This window comes from Neodiprion virginianus, chromosome 7 (assembly GCF_021901495.1).
Source record: "Neodiprion virginianus isolate iyNeoVirg1 chromosome 7, iyNeoVirg1.1, whole genome shotgun sequence".
Lineage (NCBI taxonomy): Eukaryota > Metazoa > Arthropoda > Insecta > Hymenoptera > Diprionidae > Neodiprion > Neodiprion virginianus.
The window spans coordinates 17,094,327-17,118,202 of NC_060883.1; the positions used below are offsets into that span (position 1 = coordinate 17,094,327).

Below are 23,876 nucleotides of genomic sequence, written 5' to 3' on the forward strand. Positions count from 1 at the left end.
AAAGTTTTTTGACAGTTTACAGTTTTATTCCAAATATTTTTCAAAATCAGGTGAAAATATTCGTTTATCTTTTACGTATTACATCAAGTAGGTACTTAGCAAGTAAGACAATGATAATAATTGATACTTTAATCACATAAATTGATATTGTATCGCATCGTTAATGGGATTAAAAAACAAAAAATCGATCGTGTGGAAAAATAATCGGTTATACTCGATTAATCGATTATTTCTTGACTCTGTGCAACATTGATTGGCCAGTAATTGGGTAGAGAAATAAAAAAAAAAAGGGCTGGTGATAAAATTGATTCGACAAAATTACGCCTTTACTGTATCTGTGTGTAACCACATGCTTGCGTGTATTGCGCCTGTACCTTGTACACATTATCGCAACGAGGGTCAAGAGTAAATATGTACAAACCGCTATCCTCTATACGCGGGGATCGTTTTGTGTCTACAGAATATCTCCGAGTAAATACCACAGTATTTTGGATTCCCAGTGAAAACAACCAAATTACACATCCCTAAAGAATGAAAGAAGGCAATATTGCTTATTGATCTATCTGCGTAATGCTTTCGTATACCGATGCGATGTACAAATGTATGAAATGTACGTGATTTTGACATATTACGTATTGACCTGTAGAACAAAATACTAAATTACGTTCGTCGATTTCAACATGCATTTTTTCTCATCCGGTATAATTCTTGCAGATTTTTCAACACAGAGAAGAGAATTTTTAAACAAATGGTACGATCACTGTAACTCGGGAGAAAATTTCAATTTGGCTACTTGTAGCTCTTTTTTTTTGATATTTTAATCGAAAGTTTAATATTCGTTAAGCTAAGCAGGCTTTTTAAAAAATACATTTTATCCTATTTCTCAAACACAGAACATCTCAACCATTTTCCAAAACATTGTTACTTATTTTAGAAGATATAACCACCGACGAATAAATCGTACGATTGTTATTATTTTACAGAAATTGGCTGGTAGTTAAACCCAGTGTTATACTTTTAGACAATCAAACTTTTCTCGAATTACGTCTCAATTCTTTCATAAATGAATTTCCTACGAATTATCCTGATCAATAAATTTTTCCTTGAACTCCGCAACGACAACTAAATTAGAAAAAAAGGAACGTTGTACATAAAGATATAATATAAACAATAAACTCGTAAGTTTATATTCAGATACGGATTATTTTGATGAAAAATCTAACTCAGGCGCGTTACAGAAAATTTACTGACTTTCTTGAATTCTCATTTCGCAATTTTTTACGTTCGGGACATTTTTCACTGGGACTGTAGTCATTCTATGCGTCCTTCGTACGCAAGTTACAACCAATATAATCGTTAAAAAATAATTGATAGCCCGCCATGCGATGGTACGTATAATCCATTTATAGCTGCGCAACAAATACATACAATTTTATTTATCACGTTATATATACGTCAACGAATCGATGGATTATATAACTCTGCGCTGAAATTATCACGATGTATTTGATCCGTCGTATTGTGATGCCAACAGATGATGAAAATCACAGAAGAATGACAAATGTTGATCTGCAAAGGGCATAAAAATTTTTATTACTCATTTCAAATCGATATTATACGTCTATTTAAGTCAATTCGTAATTACACCAGAAATAATTCCATAATTTATCGTATACACAATATATCTGACATTGTCGAGGTTGAATACGAAAATGATAAATTTTTAACTTCATCTTCTTCCCTTTTTTCACATTCAACTTCGCTGAATCGTTCAGGAATCACCACGAATATAAGAAAATTACCGTTCCTTATTTAGTCCCGCGATTGCCGCTAGGTGGGCACTTGTCTCGTTAAAGAAAATCTTTCCCTAATACCATATTTTTTCATATACTCGGGTCGCTTTCACCGTACATTAAATAATCTCAAGTTAATGTTGTTTACTTCCAGCAAATTCAAGACATAAACAGCCAGGTCGCCCAGTTCCGGGACTTGTTAATTAACATTGGTCAACCACGCGACAGTCCCGAACTTCGCGAAAAGATCCGGAAGCTTCGTCGAAGTTGCGTCGAAGCTTGTAAAAATACTTCGCAACTGGTCTTACCACAGATCCGCACGTGAGTTTTATTAATCGATACTTTACTTCACCTTGTTCAATAATATATGCGTTATTTGGTGGTTCTAACGCTCATATAACCTCAAATAATTTGCCTCGATTTTTATCTCATGACCTATTTTTTCTTTGATGTGTTCAGTGTGCGAATTCTAGAAGCATCATTTTTACAATAGATCAAAAAAGATGCAGTTTTTTTTTTTATAACAGTCACGCTTAATAACTTCTTCAGCTTCATTGTCCGTCATAATGAATAGGCAGCAGAGTGAATACCAGCGTACTCGCTAAAGAGAGGCCTTTTCGGAACCAATTAGTCAACGATGAGAGCTTTATACATTAAAAATGCCTCCAGGTATAACGGAAGGTGGTAAAGTCTGCGAGAATAATTTCAATAGGAATTGAGACGAGATCTATTCTGATTAGCACTGTCAACCTATCTCATATTTTTTTTTATGAAAAATTCACATAGGTACCCATGTCTAGAGGTATGTATATGCCCCATATAATGTTACAAACTAATACATTGAGACATATGTATAACGAGACTTGCACAAGTAGTAAAACGGACAGTTTTACGCGCTCAATTTTCAGCATCAGGGCTTTTATTAGGGGTGAAATTGCAACCGATCTATTCGTGCCATTTTGTTCTTCAGTTTGGAACAAGACTGGATAACTTCTAAGCGCTAGAAATCTCCTCAGAGCCGAAATACGGTCTCAGGTGGGCTGATGACGGCCATGTTGATTTCTTCATTCTGGAAATCAGTATTCTGCTGTAACCGAAACACTTTACAAACATTCTCCACAAGTTTAAGCAGCAAAATTTAGATCCCAGAACTGATTATTTCTGCATCTTTTCACTCATAGTTAGTCCGAGATCAAATTTTGGAACACTGAACGTGTGGGACAAATTACCATATATAGTTACTATTACCTTACTACTGAATCGTGATTGAAATTTTACCGTTTCCGAGATCGGTTTTAATGAGGATTGTTAACCGCAAGTATTACTGAGTAAATTAGCAATGTGTAAGTATACGCAAAATATGTATGCTGGGTAATCAGTATTAGCAGATCGTTATTGCCTGCTTCAATTATGCATGGTAATTCAGGTGAGCTTGTAAGAACTGTAGGTTACATCCCGATAGGCGATACTGAGAAACCCAATGCACGCATGCGTATCCATAAATTAGTAACAGAACCGGGATAATAGCGATTACTTTCCACACACCACTGGGTAGGTGTTCGTAGTTTTCCTTTGATATCCAGACAAGTTGATCCCTCGCCAAGATGCGATGAGGCGGTTACCCTGCGAAAAGAAAGCATTAGTTGAAAATGACAAATCCGTTTAATTACTCGACATTTCTAACCTGATTGACTAATCAGTAGTCAATTGTAATCCATGATAAATCAATCTTTATGTTATGTAGTAAAATTTCGAAGCATTCAAGATTTGGAACAACATTGATTCGCTGTCAGTCGTATGTACGAAGTAATCAATTTTTTTTAGGTCTCATTCACATTTGTGGGAACACGTGTATAGAAACTCGGAGTAGATTTTAGATTCTAGTGTAAGTTTCTAGGGAAAAAATGGAATCTTGTCGAATTCATGGAACCTAGTTGAAATTTACTATGTAAGTTTGTCTACAGAAGGTTCCAACGTCGATGTAGCCAAGCTTGTATTCACGGAGTGTTAATTTAATTAACCGTGATATAATTTCATAGAGTATTCTAGAATAAAGTAAAGGCGACGATACAAAGTTGTTCGTACTCATACGCTGCTTAAAAAGCTCAAAGCTACTGCATTTGAACAAATTTAAGAATTCAGCTAGCACCTGAACCACTGAAATATGAAATTAGAAATCGAGAACTAATTATATTGATCGCTGTAGTACCTAGAGGGCGTCTATATGTAGAATCGTGATGAAACTCCGGAGTCTATAGATGTAAGATGCTGCTGCTCGTCACTCAAGATGTCGAGTAACTTTAAGTTTGAGAACAGGAGAGGTGAGCTTAAAAAATTCAAGGTTTCATTAACGCTGGCAGTGAGGTTTCTCCACAGAGGAAAAATCTCCGGGTAAGAGCTGTACCGTATAACGAATCCCTTAATTGCAACATTTTTCCCTCCGTCGTTTTCACTCGGCCTTTTCAAACGAATCGTTCTTATAACGAATACACTATATAATATACCTATAGCAACTGAATCTTTCCAGACCTCGAACAAGAGTTCGGCTCGGTTGTTCCAGGAGCCTGAACCTTCAACCAATCAGGAAACTAGTCTGGTAAACCAACGGAAAAAGCATAATTAGTCATAAGATATACATCGTCACGATACGATACATTGTGGTTTTTATCTACTTGTTCCTGTTATTATTATTTTCCAGCAAGATTTTACCTGTTGTAAGTCATCTTTCGAAGGAGGGTAATAACGAATGTTTATTGATCACTGTTCGTTCCCTTAGTATAATACTTCGTGTTAATTGTTTCAACTCATTCATTATCTTTCACTGACCAAGTTCGTGCGATTCAAAATTTACTAACTCACTCATTTCTTTATTCACTCCTTATTCAGCCGTTATTCTTTCGTTCATTCATTGATCCATTCATAAACCAATGGATGTATTAATTCACTCATTTCACGTTCAACCATTCAAGAATCAATTTATTTGTCGAATCATTCATTGTAATTGTTACATTCATTATCCATTTATTCTTTTATCCATCCATCCATTCGCTCGTTCGGAAAACTCTTTCAAGTCGACTTATATATTGATCCCCATTGTTTATTGTTTAAAAATAATTCACCTAAATTTTTAGCTGTTTAACCTAAACGGTTTTCGAGATTTTCAAAAAAACCTGTTTTTTAGATTTTATTTTTATTTTTATTGTAAAATTCAAAATTAATCAATGATGATTTTTTTCCCAATTCTTAGGAGTCTAAGACGTGAAAAAAATGTGATCATGATTCTTAAACGAAAAACCAATTTTTAGCGAAGAAAAGAAAATTAAATTTTTTTTTTTTAGACTTGAAAGGTGTCACTCACTGAATTTTGTCAGAAAATGTCTTTTATACTCCTCCATACTCAGGAATTTTTTAGAATTTTTTGAAGTGGTGCAACAATATCAATGAACTTAAAAACTCACTTTGTCTCCGAAATCTTGCGTTTAAATATATGTCTGTTTTTTTTTTTTTTTTGTTTTGGCTTACGCCGTCTGTTAGGATTTTCAGTAACTATTAATCACTTCTTCCAAGGTCTTGCTTTTATAGGTAACCTAACCATAAAGTAGCCTTCCTGGTTTATGACATTCGTGTCATTGTATGTATTAAATTGCAATTAATTTATTAATTGATCTAGTACATTTCTATTGGGACTATTTATAAGTTCCACGATCAAATAACACTGAAATATCATTTTTGTTATTTTATATCTTATCATCATTATAAGATATTATTTTTTAACGTTGAATAATATTACGGTTGATTACTTCCACTCAAGTAAGTAAAGTTTTTTATATTTAATCTGTTTGTATATTTCTACAATTCTAATACGTAATTTAAATCTTGATTTTAGAATGGATGTTGATAAAAAATGCATTAATTGTAACAATTATTTGCGTAAAACAGTTGGCTATAAAAAAGTTATTATGACAATTGATGAGGCTAATAATGCGACAGAAAAAATTGGAAAGAGAGTGTTTATTAATGATACTTTTTGTAGTAAGTGTCGAATAATTCCATCAAGACCACCTAAAGTCAAGATCACTAAAGATTCAGCTGCAGAACAAGCGAGCATCGAAGGACAACCGATTTTTTCTCAAAAAAAAAATGAGTTTTTCTAATTTTTTTGGCATTGTTGCACCACTTCAAAAAATTCGAAAAAATTCCAAAGTATGGAGGAGTATAAAAGACATTTTCTGACAAAATTCAGTGAGTGACGCCTTTCAAAAAGGCTGAAAAAAAAAAAATTAATTTTATTTTCTTCGCTAAAAATTGGTCTTTCGTTTAAGAATCATGATCACATTTTTTTTTCATGTCTTAGACTCCTAAGAATTAGGAAACGAAATCATCATTGATTAATTTTGAATTTTACTATAAAAATAAAAATAAAATCTAAAAAACATTTTTTTTTGAAAATCTCGAAAACCGTTTAGGTTAAAGAGCTAAAAATTTAGGTGAATTATTTTTATTCGACACCAAATCGATCCTCTAAGTGCGAGTCAAAAAATCCGCGGGGGCAGATTTCCCATATTAACCCGGCTATACCCTTTGACAAACTTTCATCGTTAAGTTGTTAACGACTGATGTCAATTCGCAGCTTAAATCGAGAGACCTTGACATCTCGTAACTCGTTTCAACTTTCAAGTTGGCTCCTCTGACCTGCAAACGAAAATATTACCAGAACACCTGGCCGACCGATAAAATTAAATTATTTTTCATCACACGTGCATAACAACTTGGGCTTTGCGTAGAATTTTACCGGGACGAAAGTAGCGAATTTCATCTCAGCTAGTGTTGTTAAGATAGGTTCGCGCATGCGCAGTTCACAATTACTTCACTTTCGTCCCTAGGGATGAGAAATTGACCACTCGCGACCCGAAAAATGACCACGTAAGGCCCCACAAGTTTTCATCCACTTGTCATAAGAAATATCGTATGTGACTAGGGACAAAAGTTGACGATCGCAAGTCGTGTGATTACCGCGCTAGCTTCGCTCAGGCGCAAACTTCACGCCCGTCCCAATCCCCAACTTTTGTCCCTTGTCACACGACATACTGTTTCACATACGTAGACGATCACACAGCCTGCAAAGTTTCACCGTTTGTTCCCAGTATCCGTGCACACATGGTCACAGTGATTCTGAGACATCTAATTTTTTGGACTAATCGGTTACGTTGGCAATGGAGAATCAGCCCGCAGCGCCACCGCCGGCTAGCGACGAAAGAGGCTCAATCTTCGTAAACGTAACATAACCTATTTGAATTTTGCATTGTTGGGTTATATAACGCTTACGAAGATTGAGCCTATTTTGCAGCCAGCCGATGATGGCGCCGGTGACTGATTCTGCGTGGCCAATGTAACCCTGGTGAAAATGATTTCTACGATTTTTTACGAATTTTTGGGGAAATTAGAACATTTCGTAGAATTTTGTACAAAAAAATTGTTTTCGTACATTATTGTAAATGTGGACTGTTTCTCGTAAGAACTTGAAGATTTTTATGAAAATTTGAATTTTTTCAATCGGATATCTACAAGGTACCACAATTTTTAAAGAAAATTAACAATTCTATAAAAAAAAAAACTATGCATATTCACGATTCTGTACGAAATAACACCGAATGGCCCAATTTCTGTAAAAATTTTCACCGGGGAACCGACTTGTCTAAAAAATTCGGCGTACATATAACCTATATATATGTCTAGTTTGCGCTAGACAAATTTGTTCATAAAAACTTTTATCTAGTGCAAAATCAACAATAAAAATATTCCGTGTGTCGTATCTCGCATAAACACTTCCACGCTCAGAACACACGATGTCAATGAACACATTGTGCTGCTTCTGTGCATATATAACTCACTCATCTACGTGCAAGTGCTACTGTTTGATACATACGCTAAATGCAGAACGGCGGTCGTATTATTCCATGCATTCGTTATAAACTGGGCACATATGATAATATTATATCTACATGTAACGAGAAGAATTATGTTTCTGATTTCGGATTGGATAAATTGCAATAAAAATGAAGAAAATTTTTTTGACGAAGTACAACAATTGCGAAGCACTTGAAGTTTGCAAAAATGCCGCGAAAAATGTAATCAGATGTTAACTCAATTGCACTTCATAAAAGTAATGTAACTTTATTTCACTGTTAACGAGTCTTTCAACATTGATAATTAAAATTCAACCAATTTGTAATGACTTCTAAAACGTGCGATAAAACTTCTTTTAACTACCCTTACCTGCTTTTGCAATATACATAATTAAAGTTCACTCAATTCTCTATCACTTCTGTAAAGTATAACTATAAACTTTACATTGATCACCGTAATTTTTGTAATCTATATGTGGCATAGGTGCAGCCGCTAATTACAAAAATTACCCGATGTGCATCAAGTCTAATGCATTATTTAGAAACGATTTACTTCAATTAAATAATTATGTTGGATTGAAAAAATGTGTTATAATTAGGTTTGTAAAATAACTTGAATGTTAATTCCCCGCATGTGAATGAATATTAATCCATATATACTAAAAAGTGATCAATATCCATAAAAATTAATGGAAACTCAAAGGGTGTATCAATTTTGGGAATATCGATAAGAAAGAAATCTTACAAAATTGTCTGGCAAGTCGTGGAGATCGTTTAAAATTGGGTAAATGTGAGTTAAAAAAATATACAAAAAGCACGCACAGTTTTCATAAGTTTTATCAATTGCAAGTTATAAAAGTGACACGAGCTTTGTATAAGCTAGGAGACACGAAGTGATTTTAGCCTTATCTGAACAAACAATATAACGTCAGTTCACGCCGTAAGTGAGCTATGATAGCCGAAGGCTATATGGGCTTTTGGCGTCAAGTTTGTCGAGGACACTTCCTGGCATATCGCCCCAGGCTCTGGGTCACGTTATAAACTCTTCTTCATTTCCCGTAGCTCAGCTTGCGTCTGAAAAACATGCGAAATGAAGTCGCATATCCATTATGCAGACTATTAAGAAAAATAGTTCAAATTTTTATAATATTTCAGCAATAAGCTTGAGCAAAAACCTTATTTATTATCTAAGTTCGACACTATCGAGTAATGAAAAATAATTTATGATGAATTGTGAATATAACATGAGTAGACATGTAAGAGGCGTTCTGAGCCAATCTGCTTTACCGCTTGAGTACATCCTGATCGATTGACTACTCGGTCGGTAAGGCAGACTGACTCAGAACTCCTCTTACATATATCTAATAACACTGAATTTTAATGCCGTATTAAAATTCTAAACTCTGAAGCTAAAATTCTCGAAAAAAAACTATTCAAGTTGAATAACAAATTTATTCTTGACAAACTTTACTTATCGGTCATTATAGTAATATACGATTAAAGAAGACCCCACATTTTTAGCCAAGTGTCAAACACACATATTTCAACCTAAAGACTTTTTGACGTTCTCTGTTGTTTTTTTTCTTTCTTTCTTCATCATTCAATTTGTGAGGAAATTGACCATTGCTCAAGATTTTTCAACTAGAATCATTAGAAAATCTTGCGACTATGAAGTAGTAAAAAGGGGAAATTCATTAACCTCAGGTGGTTGAATAAAGGTAGTGTAGAAACTGATAATTTCTTTCAAGGATATTCTGAAACGAAATATGTATAGAAATGAAATAAGACCTGGCTCAAAGTATTGGCGAGTTGTTTTAATCCCTTTGATTAATTTTTCTGGTTACAGCGCTATGGATCAGGGAATACCAGCCGACAGTCCTAACCTGGTTTTACTCTTTTTCGTGACACAACTCTTCCTCCGGGAATTGTACAAGAGTAAAAACCTGCTGCGAATTGTCCCCATGGACATGACAGGATACTACGGTAATTAATCGGAACACGTTCACCTGAATCACATTCTTTTTTTTGTTTTCTCCGTCTGATCTAATGTTTTTTCATGCGCGTTTTAAACGCACGTTTTTCAGAAACGTCAATGTGCCTGCAGTTTTCATAAATGACAATTTTTTCTCTTCAAGGCTTAGACATTCTTTCCGAATACACGTTATGTTCGAGGGAAATTTTTATTTTGGAATGATTAGAAAAAATGTATTTATAGGAGGAAAATCGAATGATCATTTGATAATTAGAAATGATGAGTTCTAATTTAAAAGAATATTGAACGGACAAAATCGACAGAAGTAAACGTTTTGAATCAGTTTAGTTTGAATCAAATTTTTTCCGTCCAATCTTTTCATCATTGCATATAATATGCTCTTTTCTCTATTTACAGAAAGCAAAGCAGGGCCGTCAAATATTGGTAACGTAATATCCCAGATCCTTTTGTGCAAACCAATAACCCCAAACTTTAACGAGGAGGAACTGTGCAGTATACAAAAAGACTCTGAAGAAATCAACGCCCTCATTAAAGAGCTGCAAGAATTCATGCCTCAGTCGGAAGCTGACACAGGTATATGAGTCAAAATTCCAAATGATGGCATGCCATTCGATCTCATGGTTGGCGATCGATCTGTAACTTCAGGAGTCAGTAGCACCTTATAAGAGTATGCTTTGGTATTCTTTTGATTTTTAAATCCACCCATTTCCTTTTATCGATGATATAATTTTTTTCAAATTTCTCGTACGTCATGTTTTTAATAATTTTTCCGGACAACTTCGAATTGTTAAGTAGATTCTTTCGGCATCAATTTTTACTGTGGGAAAACCTCAGCTTTAACAAAAAAATATCACGAAATACGTGCCGATTCAAATAAGCATGGAAAAATAGATTTCTCGAATGTCCGTTCTTCTTTGCAACGATCAGAATGTTGAAAAATTTAATACGGTTTGAAGCGTTGAGGTCAGTGTCGATCAAATAGTGAATATAATAATATTAGCTGCTTTAATGTTGCATTTTAGTATTGCGTTAGCTGCAATAATTATATTGTCCTGAATAAACCATTTTGAACGAAACGAGGAAATATTTCGAAAATCAATTAAAAAATTTCAAAAATAAAAATTTACCTCGGTCCTGCGGTTTTAATTTTCTTTTTCAACTTCCTTCCACCTTTAATAACTTCCATTGTACGACAGAATGTTGAATATTTTTTAATATTTCGTTATTTGAATTGCAAAACCACGGAGGGTGAGGGCATCAACTTATTTGAAAAATAAAAATTTCCTTCGCTAGAATTCCTGAAAACTTGGTTGATACATTACAATGTATACAAGGTGTTTCCGAGTAAACGCAGCGGTATATTCGGTTGCCTACCACCAAGGTGCTCTCATACCGTTAAAACACACCTGCCGAGTTATCAGTAGGTAACTCTGTAGGTCTGTTTTAACGGCATTTGTACCCCTTGTTGATAGGCAACCCAACATACTGCGTTACTCACTCGGAAACACCCTGTATGTGGCATTCCATATCTAACCGGCTTGACCGAAACCCTGAACCTCTCAAACCTGAATCAGGCTTTGCAAAATCTTTTTGTTAGTCAATGAGATATTGTATGCATGATTTTTTGTAAACTTTTTATTAAAAAAAATTCAGTCGTTAGCAGTCGATAAAATAAACGCGGAAACCGACAATGTCCAAATTTTGAATATAACTCGAATACTGTAGATCGTGTGAAAAAAATTTTACGACAAAAGAGTTTTAGTTTCAATTGAATTTTGAAGTTTTAACGTATACAAAAAATGCGGAGACTCCCGAAAGTTGATAAAACATAAATAAAGTCCCAGTCTTAGATTTCTCGGAAACCATACTTGATTCTGCTGAAAATTTCAGGGAACATTCCTGTGTTAGCGTCAAAAAACCTGAGTGAATTCCATTATGAGGCCGGATTTAGTTTCACTTTCTCTACTTTTAAAATAGCAAGTGAGCTTGGAATCCCAGCTTCCGTCTGCCGATCAATTAGCCAGCTCTTTAATTGTTATCTCGAGTTCAAAGAAAAGTAAGAGAAAACGTATCACCGAAGAAAAATCTCAACAAGGTAAAAAATGGGAAACAATGTTTGCTTTTCAGAAAAACACGTCGCTCTACAGGATTCTGCGACGCGAAGTAACGGTGCTAATCGAACAAGTTATCGTTGGGACACGAAATCTGGACCCCCTTCCTACTTCCAAGGAAGTTTTAGTTTCCTATGCTGCACAGGACGGCCAGCTAACATTTAGCGATAATTAATCATTATACATATATACAATATTATATCGAGATATATATTATATTATATTATATACACAGACGAACGTACGTATTATTATATATGTATTTATTCGCATATCCATATTATATATACATGTTTTATACACCTTTGTATACATATACTTGCGTGTCCACGATTATATTTGATTGATTTTTATTTTATTTTTATGCTGTTTTTATTTATTTATTCTCTGTAATTCGTGTTCCAGATGAATTATAAATTGCCTATTCATCTGCAAGTATAGTCGCAACCGAAATTCCCTTATGGGATTCCGTAATCACAGTTTTAAAACAAGCTAATCGTTGGCCACTAGTAAAATTTCACTTTACACATTTTCTTTTGTATTTTTCTGGACACCAAACAACGTATGGAAATAATTCCGATTTCGTTTTGAATCATTCAAACTGTTTTCGTCACTATTGTTCTTTCTTTATTTGTCGATTCCATTTACCGTCACTTTTAGGTGCCTCGACTTTAAATTGTCATGCACAGATATAATAGAAGTTTCAAATATCTTTATCGAAATAGGAAAATGCATAGTGTCGGTAAAACATAAAAAATCATTCACTGGTTATATCATAACTCCAGTAACACATTAATATAATGTAATCGTGAGAGATGAAAATAAGAGTTTGAAAAACTCAAAAAGTAAAAGTTGGGAGCCAACACTGTATGTTGACGTATTATTGGTTAATGCAATATGCGCCAGTACAGCAATTTGCCCTATTATTATCTTAGAAAATGTGCAAAAACTACGTACCTATCTAATACACTTTATCTTGGATCGCAAAACTTGTTCTAAGATTCTTTTTACATTCTTAATTATCGAACTATTCAAATCGCAGAAGAATAGTTTCGCGATTAAATCAATCGTCAATTACTGTAATAACATGCGCTTTCAGTTTTTGGAAAGAATTTCTTTTCGAAATGCTATTATTGAGCAGTATATAGGTATATTACACGTATGTATACAAAAATATAAATACACTTCGTGACGTTCTGCATCCACGCACCAAAGCCTTAGATACGAGTGGTTAGTTATAGTACAGATACAAAATTAAACGCGAATAAAATGAAACAATATTTACTGGAATAATCAATGGTTAAAATATTTCATCATATATCGTATACAGCAGTTTTCAGTAACAGTCTGTTTATAATTGTATTAAGACAGATGACATTTTTTTAAATCTTCTCAGCATATTTAATATATACACATCAATCAAAACGCGAATACGCAACAAAATTAATATGGCTGCCGCTGCTCCACTTGTAATTATATTTGGACTTTAGAATCGTTTACAATAGGCACGGATTACTCAGTACCATTTTACGCTACAGACAATGGCGGCAAGAATGGTTCGGTAATAAACTTACCTTCGGCAAAGAACTTAAAATTGAGATTCTATGATATACATAATGTATCTTACGTAGCCTCCGTATGGTCCACTCTTAATTCTCATTTCAATTATATGTACGACTTTAGTTTCGAATAGCTTCGTTCGTTGTTCTTTTCACTTTCCTGAGTTGGTTTTGTGTAATTCGTTCCAACGTATTATACATACATACATATGTACATAATTATCACTTATACTTTCATGCAATAACCAAACTTCTGGTCAATTTAAATTAATTAAGAAAATCTTAAAGCGAACGATAATTCGCACCTTGACGACAAAGGTGACACAACTCAAAAATTGGCATTCGTCAGTTAATAATACATTTCGATTGCCGAGGCTGGAATTTATAACCATGCGAAGTGACAATTATGTAGTTACAAAACTTGCCACCAGAGAGCAGAAGTCTAGCTATGGCAGCGTAGAGTCTCTAAAAAACTGAGTCCGGTCAATCGCCTTCGTTTTGGCTGCCATTTTCTGACGAACCGAAATTGTGGGCAGTTTTAAACACGTATAACTAGGTAAAAACGTTGATGTTAATAGCTAAACATATTATAAGCTAATACTGTAATATGTTCATCATATAACATCAACGTTTTCACCTACTTATATGTGTTTAAAACTTCCCAAAATTTCGGTTCCTCAGAAAATGGCGGCCAAGATGGAGGCTATTGAACAGACTCTGTTTTTTATGGACTCTATCGTAGCGCACGGTAGTTTTGAACCGCATTTGTCATAAACTAGTATCACTTCGTGAGTATCTCTTCAGAGTTCTTACGGCGAACCTGAATTCTGATTCGCATCATTCTATTGAGTATGAATAAAATTTTTGAGGTTAACTAGTTTCCTTTAAAGATCAATGGATCACCCCTTTAAACTTTTCAAGGTTTGATTTTTCCTCTTTTTTCGGCTCGTATTTAAAATAACTTTTTTCAGTTGTATCAGCTTTGTCGCAAAGGTGCGATATATTTTAAATAACGAACCAGGTTAATTGGCCTAGTTTCGAGATATTAACTATACAAGGTGTAGGATAGCTGTGTGACCTCTAGCGTGTAGCCCGCAGGGCGACAAACTCTCACGTTATATACACAAACTATACGACGATGTACAAGCTGAATAATCCTGAAAACAACATTTCCATCTCTTAATTATGGGGAAGATAAATTTAAAAATAACAAGGTAAAGTTTTTCCGTAAAGCGGTGATTTTTTCTCAATTATGTTCAAAGAATCATCCAATTTTACTTACAAGATCTTTACCCCGCGTTTTTCGACTTGCTAAACGAGTGAAAAAAAGAAGTTAAAATAAATATTCTCAAAAAGAGTGATTAGCGGAGTGCCAACCGCGTTCTAGAGTTTAAATTATTCATAGCAATTATAATGTAACACCTATACCGGATAATCAAATTTTCGAAGAACAATTAATTTTATACATATATAAACGTTGTTAGTACATTATAATTAGAAATTATCCAAGTCTTTTTTAACGCACGGCACTTCTATATATATATATATATATATATATATATATACGATAGGGTCCAACGGGATGCCACAATTTAATTATAATATATTCATTATTTGAGTATGTATACATGTAGTATGTATAGTTATGTATACACGTAGGATGAATATCGACTCATAGCAGCTAGGTTGTAGATTCATTTTAATTCAAGTACCGATATCGCATCACGTTTCAGAATGCAAACGCGTTAATAATTCATAGGAAACCTGAATTATTTCGCAGACTTTCCACGCCAACTAAGCCAGCCCTTTTCCTCCTAATCATGGATTTTCCATAATTTACATATTGCAGCACTGCAGTGGCTTGATAACGTTGATAAAAAGTTTTTCCGTAAAAGTCAGTGGGAAATTTTGTCAAATAAATTTCAAACTTGATCTATTCATATTACATTATGCTAAATCATCTTATTATTTTCTTTCACTCGCCCTTCTCACTTGTGAAAATCTCTGCAATTGCATTTTACTATTTTCCGTAAAAATTCTTTCAATTTTCTTAAATTCTATGTTGAAAATTTGTGTGAAGAAAGAAGTTAATAGTAATCTACCGAAAATCGTTGCTATTATCGAAAATTTTCAGATAACTTATTAAATTATCCTCGTGGAAAAAGTTCCCAAATATTGACGGTAAACCTCCAACTTTCAGTATAAACGCCGAATTTTATGGCTTAACCCTAAAAGTTGATGATAAACCCAGAGTAATTAAGGATAAATCCCCATGAGCTAAAGTTTAATCCCTAACAATTGATGGTTTATTCCTCAAAGCTGAAGGTGATCCTTTGACTTTAAAGGTACATCCGAAAATTAGCAAGCGTATATCCATCAATATTGGCGGTTTTTCACAACTCTTAGGATACAAACACTAGCTCTAGTTCACGGGGAACCCTCAAATTCAAGTGTTAAATTACATATGAACAAAAGCATTGTGTGTGAACGTCAATGGTTGGGGATTATGCCCTTTAATCAGAGCGAAATTTATTATACTTTAGTTGGGGGTCTTATACATATATTGATTCAACTGCACTGAGCATTTATATTATTTTTATCAAAGTACGTAGCGAGAATTAAATTCGACTTTTTCACTCCCGGAAATTACCAGTACGTCACTAGAAATGCCGTATGTTACATTTCTTCAGGGAAGCAATAAATATAAACTGGTGCACAATTTTAGATTGTTTCATGCGGTGTCTTTTTTTATACATACGCGGCACATAATACACGTACGTACTTAATTACAACACGATGCAAATATGTTTCGTTGTACGAATTCTTAATGAATAATTAATTATATATTATATACACTCGAATCGTACGGGATGAATAAAAAAAAACTCGGAGGGTAAATTCTCAATTTGGAGGTAAACTCATTTAACTTGTGGGTTAAGGTCATGTAGTACTCCTACCTTTACCGACCGAGAAAACTCACCCTTTTTCTTTCTATAATAAATTTAAAAAAAAAAAAAACGAACATAAGGGGTTGAAATTTTTGCTCGATTGGTAAAGGTAGTAGTACTACATGACCTTAACCCTGATCTTAGGGGTCGACCTTGAATTTTGAAGTACATAGTTAGATAAGGGATACGAATTTACCCTTCAAAGTTGGAGGTTGATTTTAATGTAAATTCAGGAATAAATTTGGGAGATTTTTGCCTGTCGTATGTTAACGATTTTTGATGGTGTGACGATAAATTATTTATTTAACAGTTCTTGCTAACGAAATAACGCCATTTTGTTGTATAAAATGACCCTGAAAATGAAGTTATTCAAAAAGCACTAGATCTATAACGGAGTTTTTGAAAGATTAATCTAAGTCTACCTGCATCTAGGACAATTATGAGCCCCGTGAAACCAAGAATAGTAATCGATTTGTGTTTGTAAAATGGAAGTATTCTCGAATTGCATTATAAATCGCCACATGGATCTTTCCACGAAGTTACAGTTACACAGTAACGCACTTCTTAATTCTTAACGCAAATTACCGTATACGCACGTGTTCCAACATAGTTATGCACTTATGCAGTGCCTGCTTGACACGAGTTCAAAATTACACGTGATATGTTATATTATGTATAAACTCTGTCTCATCTCATGCAATTATTATTGCAAATAATTAATGCTCAATGGTCGTTAGCCATCAGAAAAGAGAAGAATTTTATTTGAAATTTTCGAATGACCCCAGGTAAATTTCATTACACAAAAACGAATTCTGATTTCGCAATTGGTGATCTCTAAAATCAAAATAAGCTCCAACTTTTTCATATATCTGACATTTTCTCAGATGTAAACATAGAGGGAAAAATACGCATCATACACCTGTCTGTGTGTATTCCAAGAGTGTATCACGGACACTGATTGATTTTAATTTACAATCAAACTTCAATCATTGTCAAAGCGATAATGATGCAGGATAAATGTAAATTGAGCAAGTAAGACTGCATTGTCAATTTGCATACAAAAACATACTAAACAAAAAGGGTAGAAAATATTTACTGACTATGTTGACGTGGGAGTCTCTGGATTAATGTATAAAATGATTATCGTCGTATTATATTAGGAATTTTAATATCTGGTAGTAAGATAACACGAGATTCTTGACTGTGCTCTTCGAGGGAATAAAAATAATAATCAATATTAGTCTTAATTAGATTATATTCATATAATCTGACTAGATTATAACCATATGAATATATATTATATAACATGTATTCATACGCGTAAGTGGACCAACACCAAATTCTAATGAAAAATGATTAACATTGTTCTTATTAGATAATTTTATTATTATAACTGTTATACTGTTATTACTATGAAATAGAAATATACCCACATCTATTCCGTAATTATATCGGGTGAGACCTGGGATTGGTTTTAAAGTTTTTCTTTGTGTAGATATAGACGTAGAATTTTAATGGAAACTCCATGCATAGCTTACCTACTTAGGTATATTTCAAAAATATCTAATGATTTATCAAATGCCTCGTGATAGTGATAATAGATATTATTATAGACATAGATAAATAAATAAAAAATTCTGAATACCATGAACTTAGGTGATATTTATGAAATTGAGAATATTTATTATTTATAAATATAAAAGAAAGAAAAAGTCATAAGACAGGAGCAGAACTGTATGGGCATGCGTCAGATTAGCAAATATATATTATATATGATATGTAAATTCTAAATGAAGATTCCTAAAATATTTAACTAACGTAGAAAATGTATAACTTTAAATATTATACACGCTGTGTTATATAATACATATTCAAATGAAACGAAAGAACGAAAAAACAATTTTATTATAATGTAGTGTAAAAAATTAATAATAATTCAATCCACACCTACTGTAACGGATATAAATGAATTTTATACTCCTGTGTTCTCGGTATTGAATATGACGAAAAATCGGTTAAATTATACCTGTAATGCTGCAAGGTATTTATTGTTTTGAGTTAGATTCGCAACTACCTTTACATTCATGTATTCTATAGCACAAATTTCATTCACGTAAGTACAGCTTCAATGATCTAAATTACAAATTCTTTATTAAGAATTTAATCTAATGAAACTAAAGTCTCACGGTCGATAAATTTAAACACTCGAGCATAATGATTAATTATGTATGCAAATGAGAATTTGATCATTCGTTCCCGATGTAGAAGTAAAAATGTACAGAAAAAATTTATAAACCAAAAAATATTGCTCGACCGGTGGATCAGGAGTTGAATAATGGTATTAGGAGAAAGAATTGAAATAACAAGAATCGCATGATATGTAAAAATGTAAATACATATATTTTATTCACCTGAATACAGAAAACATCATATAAAATTTTTACTTCCGCTTTTTAGACTGAAAGGATGCTGCAGGCACAGTCGTACCACTAGAGTAAACTTGTTGCGAGATTTGGTTGATATAATAAAGAGCGATTAAAGAAAACAAGAAACAAGTGGTCGTCGAAACTCTGTGCACCATTCCAGATGCAATCATGGCAATGAGCAGAGATCCAGCGACTGTAAGAAAAATTTCGATGGGTATTAGAATATGACCTTTGAATGACCTAGACAAATTATTATTGATCTTTTTACTACCTTCAGGAAACAGCTTGGACTGGAATGATTTTCCGAATAAAGTCATCTCAAGATTTCCAATCGCCGTGAGAATCAATATGAATAATACAGAGCCCAGATATCCTCCGAAAACAGTGTGCAGTTGCGAGGATGCGAACCAACCTCTGTACATTTGCATTCCAGAGAATAGCAGTACGGTCAATATCGATGACAAAATAAACGATACCCCGTTTGTCACAGCTAGACGTAATAAATTACATATATTAGGCTGAATCTGAAGAGTCCTGCAGTGTCGACAGCCAAAATTATTTTTACACTTTGAGAATATTGCTGAGTAATAATAAATCTGGAGAACTGGAATAAACTAAAAGATTCTCAACATTCCGATATATATTTAAGTTGAAAAGAACCAACCGACCCGTATGCAAGTTCATTGTTATTGTTTGGAATAAATCGAAATTCCTGCAGCCTATTGATTCGCTTCAACTTAGTTAGGAAAAACAAATGAGTGATTTTCACGTTAAAACTGTTCTGTTTTGATTTTTGAGAAGTAAACTTGGCATGTTATGTATACGAATATTTTCTAACATTTTGATACGCATTTATTTCATCACATGGATAACAATTCTTTTATCAGAAGAGTAGATAGAGGTTAAGTCAAAGTCCCGAAGAAACAAGTGATATTAACCTACGGTACATAAGCAGCTATGATTGACAACAAATTCGACATTGAATACGATAATTACCCATTATTGTTACTTATTTATCACAATGCTATATTTTCACCAGTCCCTGATATCTGTTCGCCGGAATTTGTACACTTGGCAGTTAGCGGCACGAAGGAGTCGGGGGAGACCACGGAGAGTGACGGAGAGACACTCGTCATCGAAACCACGTATACGTATATGGAGCGGCAGCCACACATCGCGATTGGTTCCAAATCGCGGTTAGCAAAAATAACTCAGAGTATAGCCAGCAGATCGCGCTGTCGTCAACCTGGCCCGTGAACATAGATAATTCCGATAAGCGTCGACCATAGCATGGAGACTAGAGTACAGGAGTCCAATCTCTGTATTGAAGATGTGTCCGCGAAATCATTAGAAATAAGGGTTCCGCTACAGCGGCGCTGTCGTTATTCTGGACCGATAGCTATATGTATATTAAATATAATAGTCTCTGTTCGCACAACTTTATTATTATTATGTTAGTTTGTAAATTTATAATAGCAAATATTTTAGTTTCGTTATATTCGTAGGTTGTACCTATTTACCACGTATAAGGTGACTGAAGGGTCACAACAGTAGATTTACTTTCTTATTCCACATGACAAGTATTTAAACGTTATAGTAATTCAAATTACGTACTTATTGCACGCACCAGAAATTCGTGGGCCGATACTCGAATCAGCAGTTATGTACGTTCGCTTGGCCGGTGAGGGCGCAGCGCAAGTTAGTTAGTCTCGAGCGCTCGAATAGGTTGGACGTGTTAGGTTTTCCTTAGCCACGCGCGTAGATTATTTCGTTTCGCGTAGTTTTAAGTTTTATCCGTTTAAGTTGGTCGGGGGAGGTGCGGTTCACCCTCCGGTTGGACCGGAGATGCCCGTCTCCCGGGCGAGCGTCATCGCGGTGACATACATTGTCGCCCGAGCACTTCAGCGTTGGTTTCCCGAGACGTCGGGACCGCTGTTTGCACGGCATTGGGCCACCCTGACGCTCCCCATTCTCCGCTTCCACGTTAGCGTTGGAAGTTGCGGTCGCGGTTTCTCATGGAGATTTAGATAAGTTGGCTTAAGATTATTGAATAATCATTCAATCTAGTTGACAAGGAACGCACCAGCGACTGTATTATCCTGTATTATGATAATCTGATTTACAGTTAATTAACATTTGTGTTCAGTGCCTGAGCGTCGTTTTGTGCCCGTGTCATTGCGATCTCCGTGCGAGCCACGCTCGAACGATTCGTCTCCGCAGGGATGCCAAATCTCGCGTAGATGAGGAGGCGAGCGCGCATCACGCATTTTTTAAAACAGTCAAGTCAAGTCGTCCGTCTAGTGACGATCGTGAGTGACGCCGTGCGTTCTCTCGTACCACGACCAAAAGACGAGAGGCCCAAATATACTCTCGTATACGTTCGCTCTACGGAGTAAGGTAGATGAGTACGGCCCGAGTGTCTCTCATTCTACACGGGACCGAGTGCCCATACACGCATACCAAGGGTCTTGCACCCTTTCATCATACAACGAGCCCGAGCGCTCTTGGTGTACTACCAACACCAATCATACTCTCATACACGTTCGCTCGTCGGAGTAAGGCAAAACGCAAATCATACGAAATTCGATCGAATCGAATAAAACAAAAATCGCAATACGAAACGCACTCGAGATCGCGGTGGCATGAGCCAAACGGGCTGTAACCGGCATATACACATTCATATACACAATCGACACATTCACGTGTGCGACACATGCTTTTATACGTTGACAAATACACGTTCGTACTTCGTGGGTTTTTATGCCGCAAGGCTTTTCCCACAAGAGCCAATAAACATTCATAATTCGATGGCTCAAACGCGAGAGTTTTTGGAACGAAGTTCCTTATCGCTCGTTCACCGTAGGGGCTAGGCGGAAAAAAACGACACCAAAAAACCGACACTTTTTGGCTATAGTGCTCGTTTGCTATAGTGCGCGCGATCTCCCTCTGTCTCAGCGCTTGGGGTGGGAGACGGCAGCAGCGGTCTCTCTCACTCACAGCGCACGACTATACTTCGCCCCTCTTTCTCTCTCCTACAGCGTACAACTATACTTTGGGCCGCAGCGCGCTCTCTCACAGCGTACGTCTATACTTTGCCTCTCTTTCTTTCTCATAGCTTTCCCACTTTCTCTCTCTCTCTCTCACACAGCGCTCGGAAAGAAAACAAGCGGCATCAGTATAGCGTCTCTTTGTAGCGTAAGGAACTTCGTTCGTACCGGCTGTCCCATGACAGCTCTCATGTTTTTTTTTATTCAAGAAACCTCAACCTCTATCCTTCATACTAATAAAAAAGGTTCAATTCAAAACTACGAGGCAACTTCGCCTATGAAGAAGCTTCGACTATACAATTTGTCTTGCTTCAGCTTTTCCCTCTGCACCGTGAGGGTTTTTATGCCGAAGCAAGCGTCTTGTCTCTCCCGCGAAAACGTATTATTTATTTATTCACCCTCTCACTCACTCATCCCATCCTGATTGAAGTTAGAGAAGAACTCTGGTCAAACGACCTAAACAGTCTCCATGATGCCGCACATATTTACGTTTATTATAATTATTATAATTTTGGTCACTATATCACTGTATTACTATATTTATAGGATCAGAACGTCCGGCGCGACGCTGATGATAAAACCGTGCACTATTAAGTCTCGAAGTTTCGCTGACGCCTTTTCTGCCTCTCCGCCTTAGAGATTGGACTCCTGTACTCTAGTCTCCATGGACCATAGCGTCGACAGCACGGTCTTACATACAGGTCTGGAAACTCTGGTGGTGGGAGGCGACTCACTTATTGAGTCCGCTTTCAATAATTCTTAGATTGGCCGCAAGTGTCGCTGTAACCTAGTAGGGTCACCCGTGTCACCTGTGAGCGACAGAGATAGAAAAAATTTCTCTCTGTTGGCGCAAGCGCGTTACAGCCTAACCGGCCCTACTAGATAGTAGCGATAGCGATGCAGTGCCGAAACCGTAAACTACAAATTGATTCAATATGTGAGTCACTCCTAGCCACGGTCTGACATACGGAGTTTCCAGACCTGTATGTAAGACCGCGGTCGACAGTCTCCATGGCGTCAACCACGGACAAAGAAATACTAGCTCAACCCATAGACTTATAAAGATAGACTGAGCGCTCCTATAAAGACGTGTTGACACGGTGCTAGAAATCGGTCCGAGTTCTCGGATACAGGTTTAGTAATTTAAATTTCACCATCATTTTGCGCTCGGAGGAATCCAGACGGCGCTCTGTCGAAAACGTGAAGTTGAATGGTAATTATTTACATGCTACCAATAGTGCAGAATCCTAAATAGATAAAACGATTGAATCATAACCTCTATTGTGCTCGAAAAGGTAACTTGAATGTTTTCTGTTTAATATTGTAATTTCCCATTCCTATATATTAATTAATGCATTTCTAATAATTCTATTTATTTTGGAATTTTCATGTGGATCCAGATACTGTATCATATGAAATGACGGATAAGAAAAAAAAAATTGAAAAAAGTGCTCGCTGTTGCTTTAATAGTTGATGCTGTCGAAGAGGAAGAGAAATTATGTATACAAAAGTAACGAAGATCTATTCAATTTGTATTCATTCAAATATATTTTCATTTTATATTTGATATTTACCTTTGAAATTCACACATGCATGATGCAAACTCTGCAATCATTTGCCATTGACTGCCTGAATTAGAACAGGAGTGAATGCAGCCACTAGTATGGAATAATGGGACGTGATTAATTTTTTCATCCGCGTTTTCGATCCAGAAATTACGTCCGAGTTTGCTGTATACACGATACGAGTTCTGGTAACTTTTTCTCAGTCCGAGAAATCGGTCTGACTTCTAGCACCGTGTCAACACGTCTTAAGAGACACTGCAATTACATATAAAGGACAGAGATACACCGGAAGTACGGCTCTCTATTTTCAATCGGCGTCATGGTGGGAGACAACGGAGCAGTGCAAGTGGAACAGCTATAGATATAGGCGCATAATTTCGCCTCATTCTCCTCTACCGCCTCGATCCCCGCCGCAAATATCGTCAGAGAGAGAAAGGAGTACTCCCGGCATATTTCTGTTCTTTAAATGTTTGCTTCAAGCGGCTCATAAGAGCACTCAGTCCATCTTTATAGGTCTATGGCTCAACC

At 35.5% G+C, this 23,876-nt stretch overlaps 2 protein-coding genes and 1 long non-coding RNA gene across 6 annotated transcripts in view; 1 reads left to right on the forward strand and 2 right to left on the reverse strand.

The window, feature by feature from the left end:
* The window catches only part of LOC124308492 (uncharacterized), a 32,273-nt gene extending 20,270 nt beyond the window's left edge, over positions 1-12,003 (forward strand). For all 3 annotated transcript variants that reach the window (XM_046771245.1, XM_046771247.1, XM_046771246.1), the window contains 5 exons: positions 1,948-2,114; positions 9,546-9,682; positions 10,089-10,265; positions 11,583-11,748; positions 11,820-12,003. In XM_046771245.1, the coding sequence (XP_046627201.1) occupies positions 1,948-2,114; positions 9,546-9,682; positions 10,089-10,265; positions 11,583-11,748; positions 11,820-11,859 (687 nt within the window). In that variant the 3' untranslated portion in view covers positions 11,860-12,003. The remainder of the gene's footprint in view (positions 1-1,947; positions 2,115-9,545; positions 9,683-10,088; positions 10,266-11,582; positions 11,749-11,819) is intronic.
* Positions 3,327-4,386, reverse strand: LOC124308494 (uncharacterized). The gene is made up of 3 exons (XR_006909005.1): positions 4,298-4,386; positions 4,003-4,119; positions 3,327-3,416 (listed from the first exon to the last, which is right to left on the reverse strand). It is a non-coding gene; the product is annotated as an uncharacterized LOC124308494 (long non-coding RNA).
* Positions 12,004-18,684: 6,681 nt separating the features above from the next.
* LOC124308493 (protein KRTCAP2 homolog) lies at positions 18,685-19,890 on the reverse strand. Of its 2 annotated transcripts, none has more exons than XM_046771248.1 (3): positions 19,733-19,890; positions 19,008-19,226; positions 18,685-18,929 (listed from the first exon to the last, which is right to left on the reverse strand). In XM_046771248.1, exons 1-3 carry the CDS (start codon positions 19,734-19,736, stop codon positions 18,751-18,753), a joined length of 402 nt encoding a protein of 133 aa, XP_046627204.1. In that variant the 5' UTR covers positions 19,737-19,890; the 3' UTR covers positions 18,685-18,750. The 2 variants fall into 2 exon arrangements, with proteins under 2 accessions (XP_046627204.1, XP_046627205.1); XM_046771249.1 differs by lacking the exon at positions 19,733-19,890 and adding an exon at positions 19,401-19,547.
* Between the last annotated feature and the right edge of the window lie 3,986 nt (positions 19,891-23,876).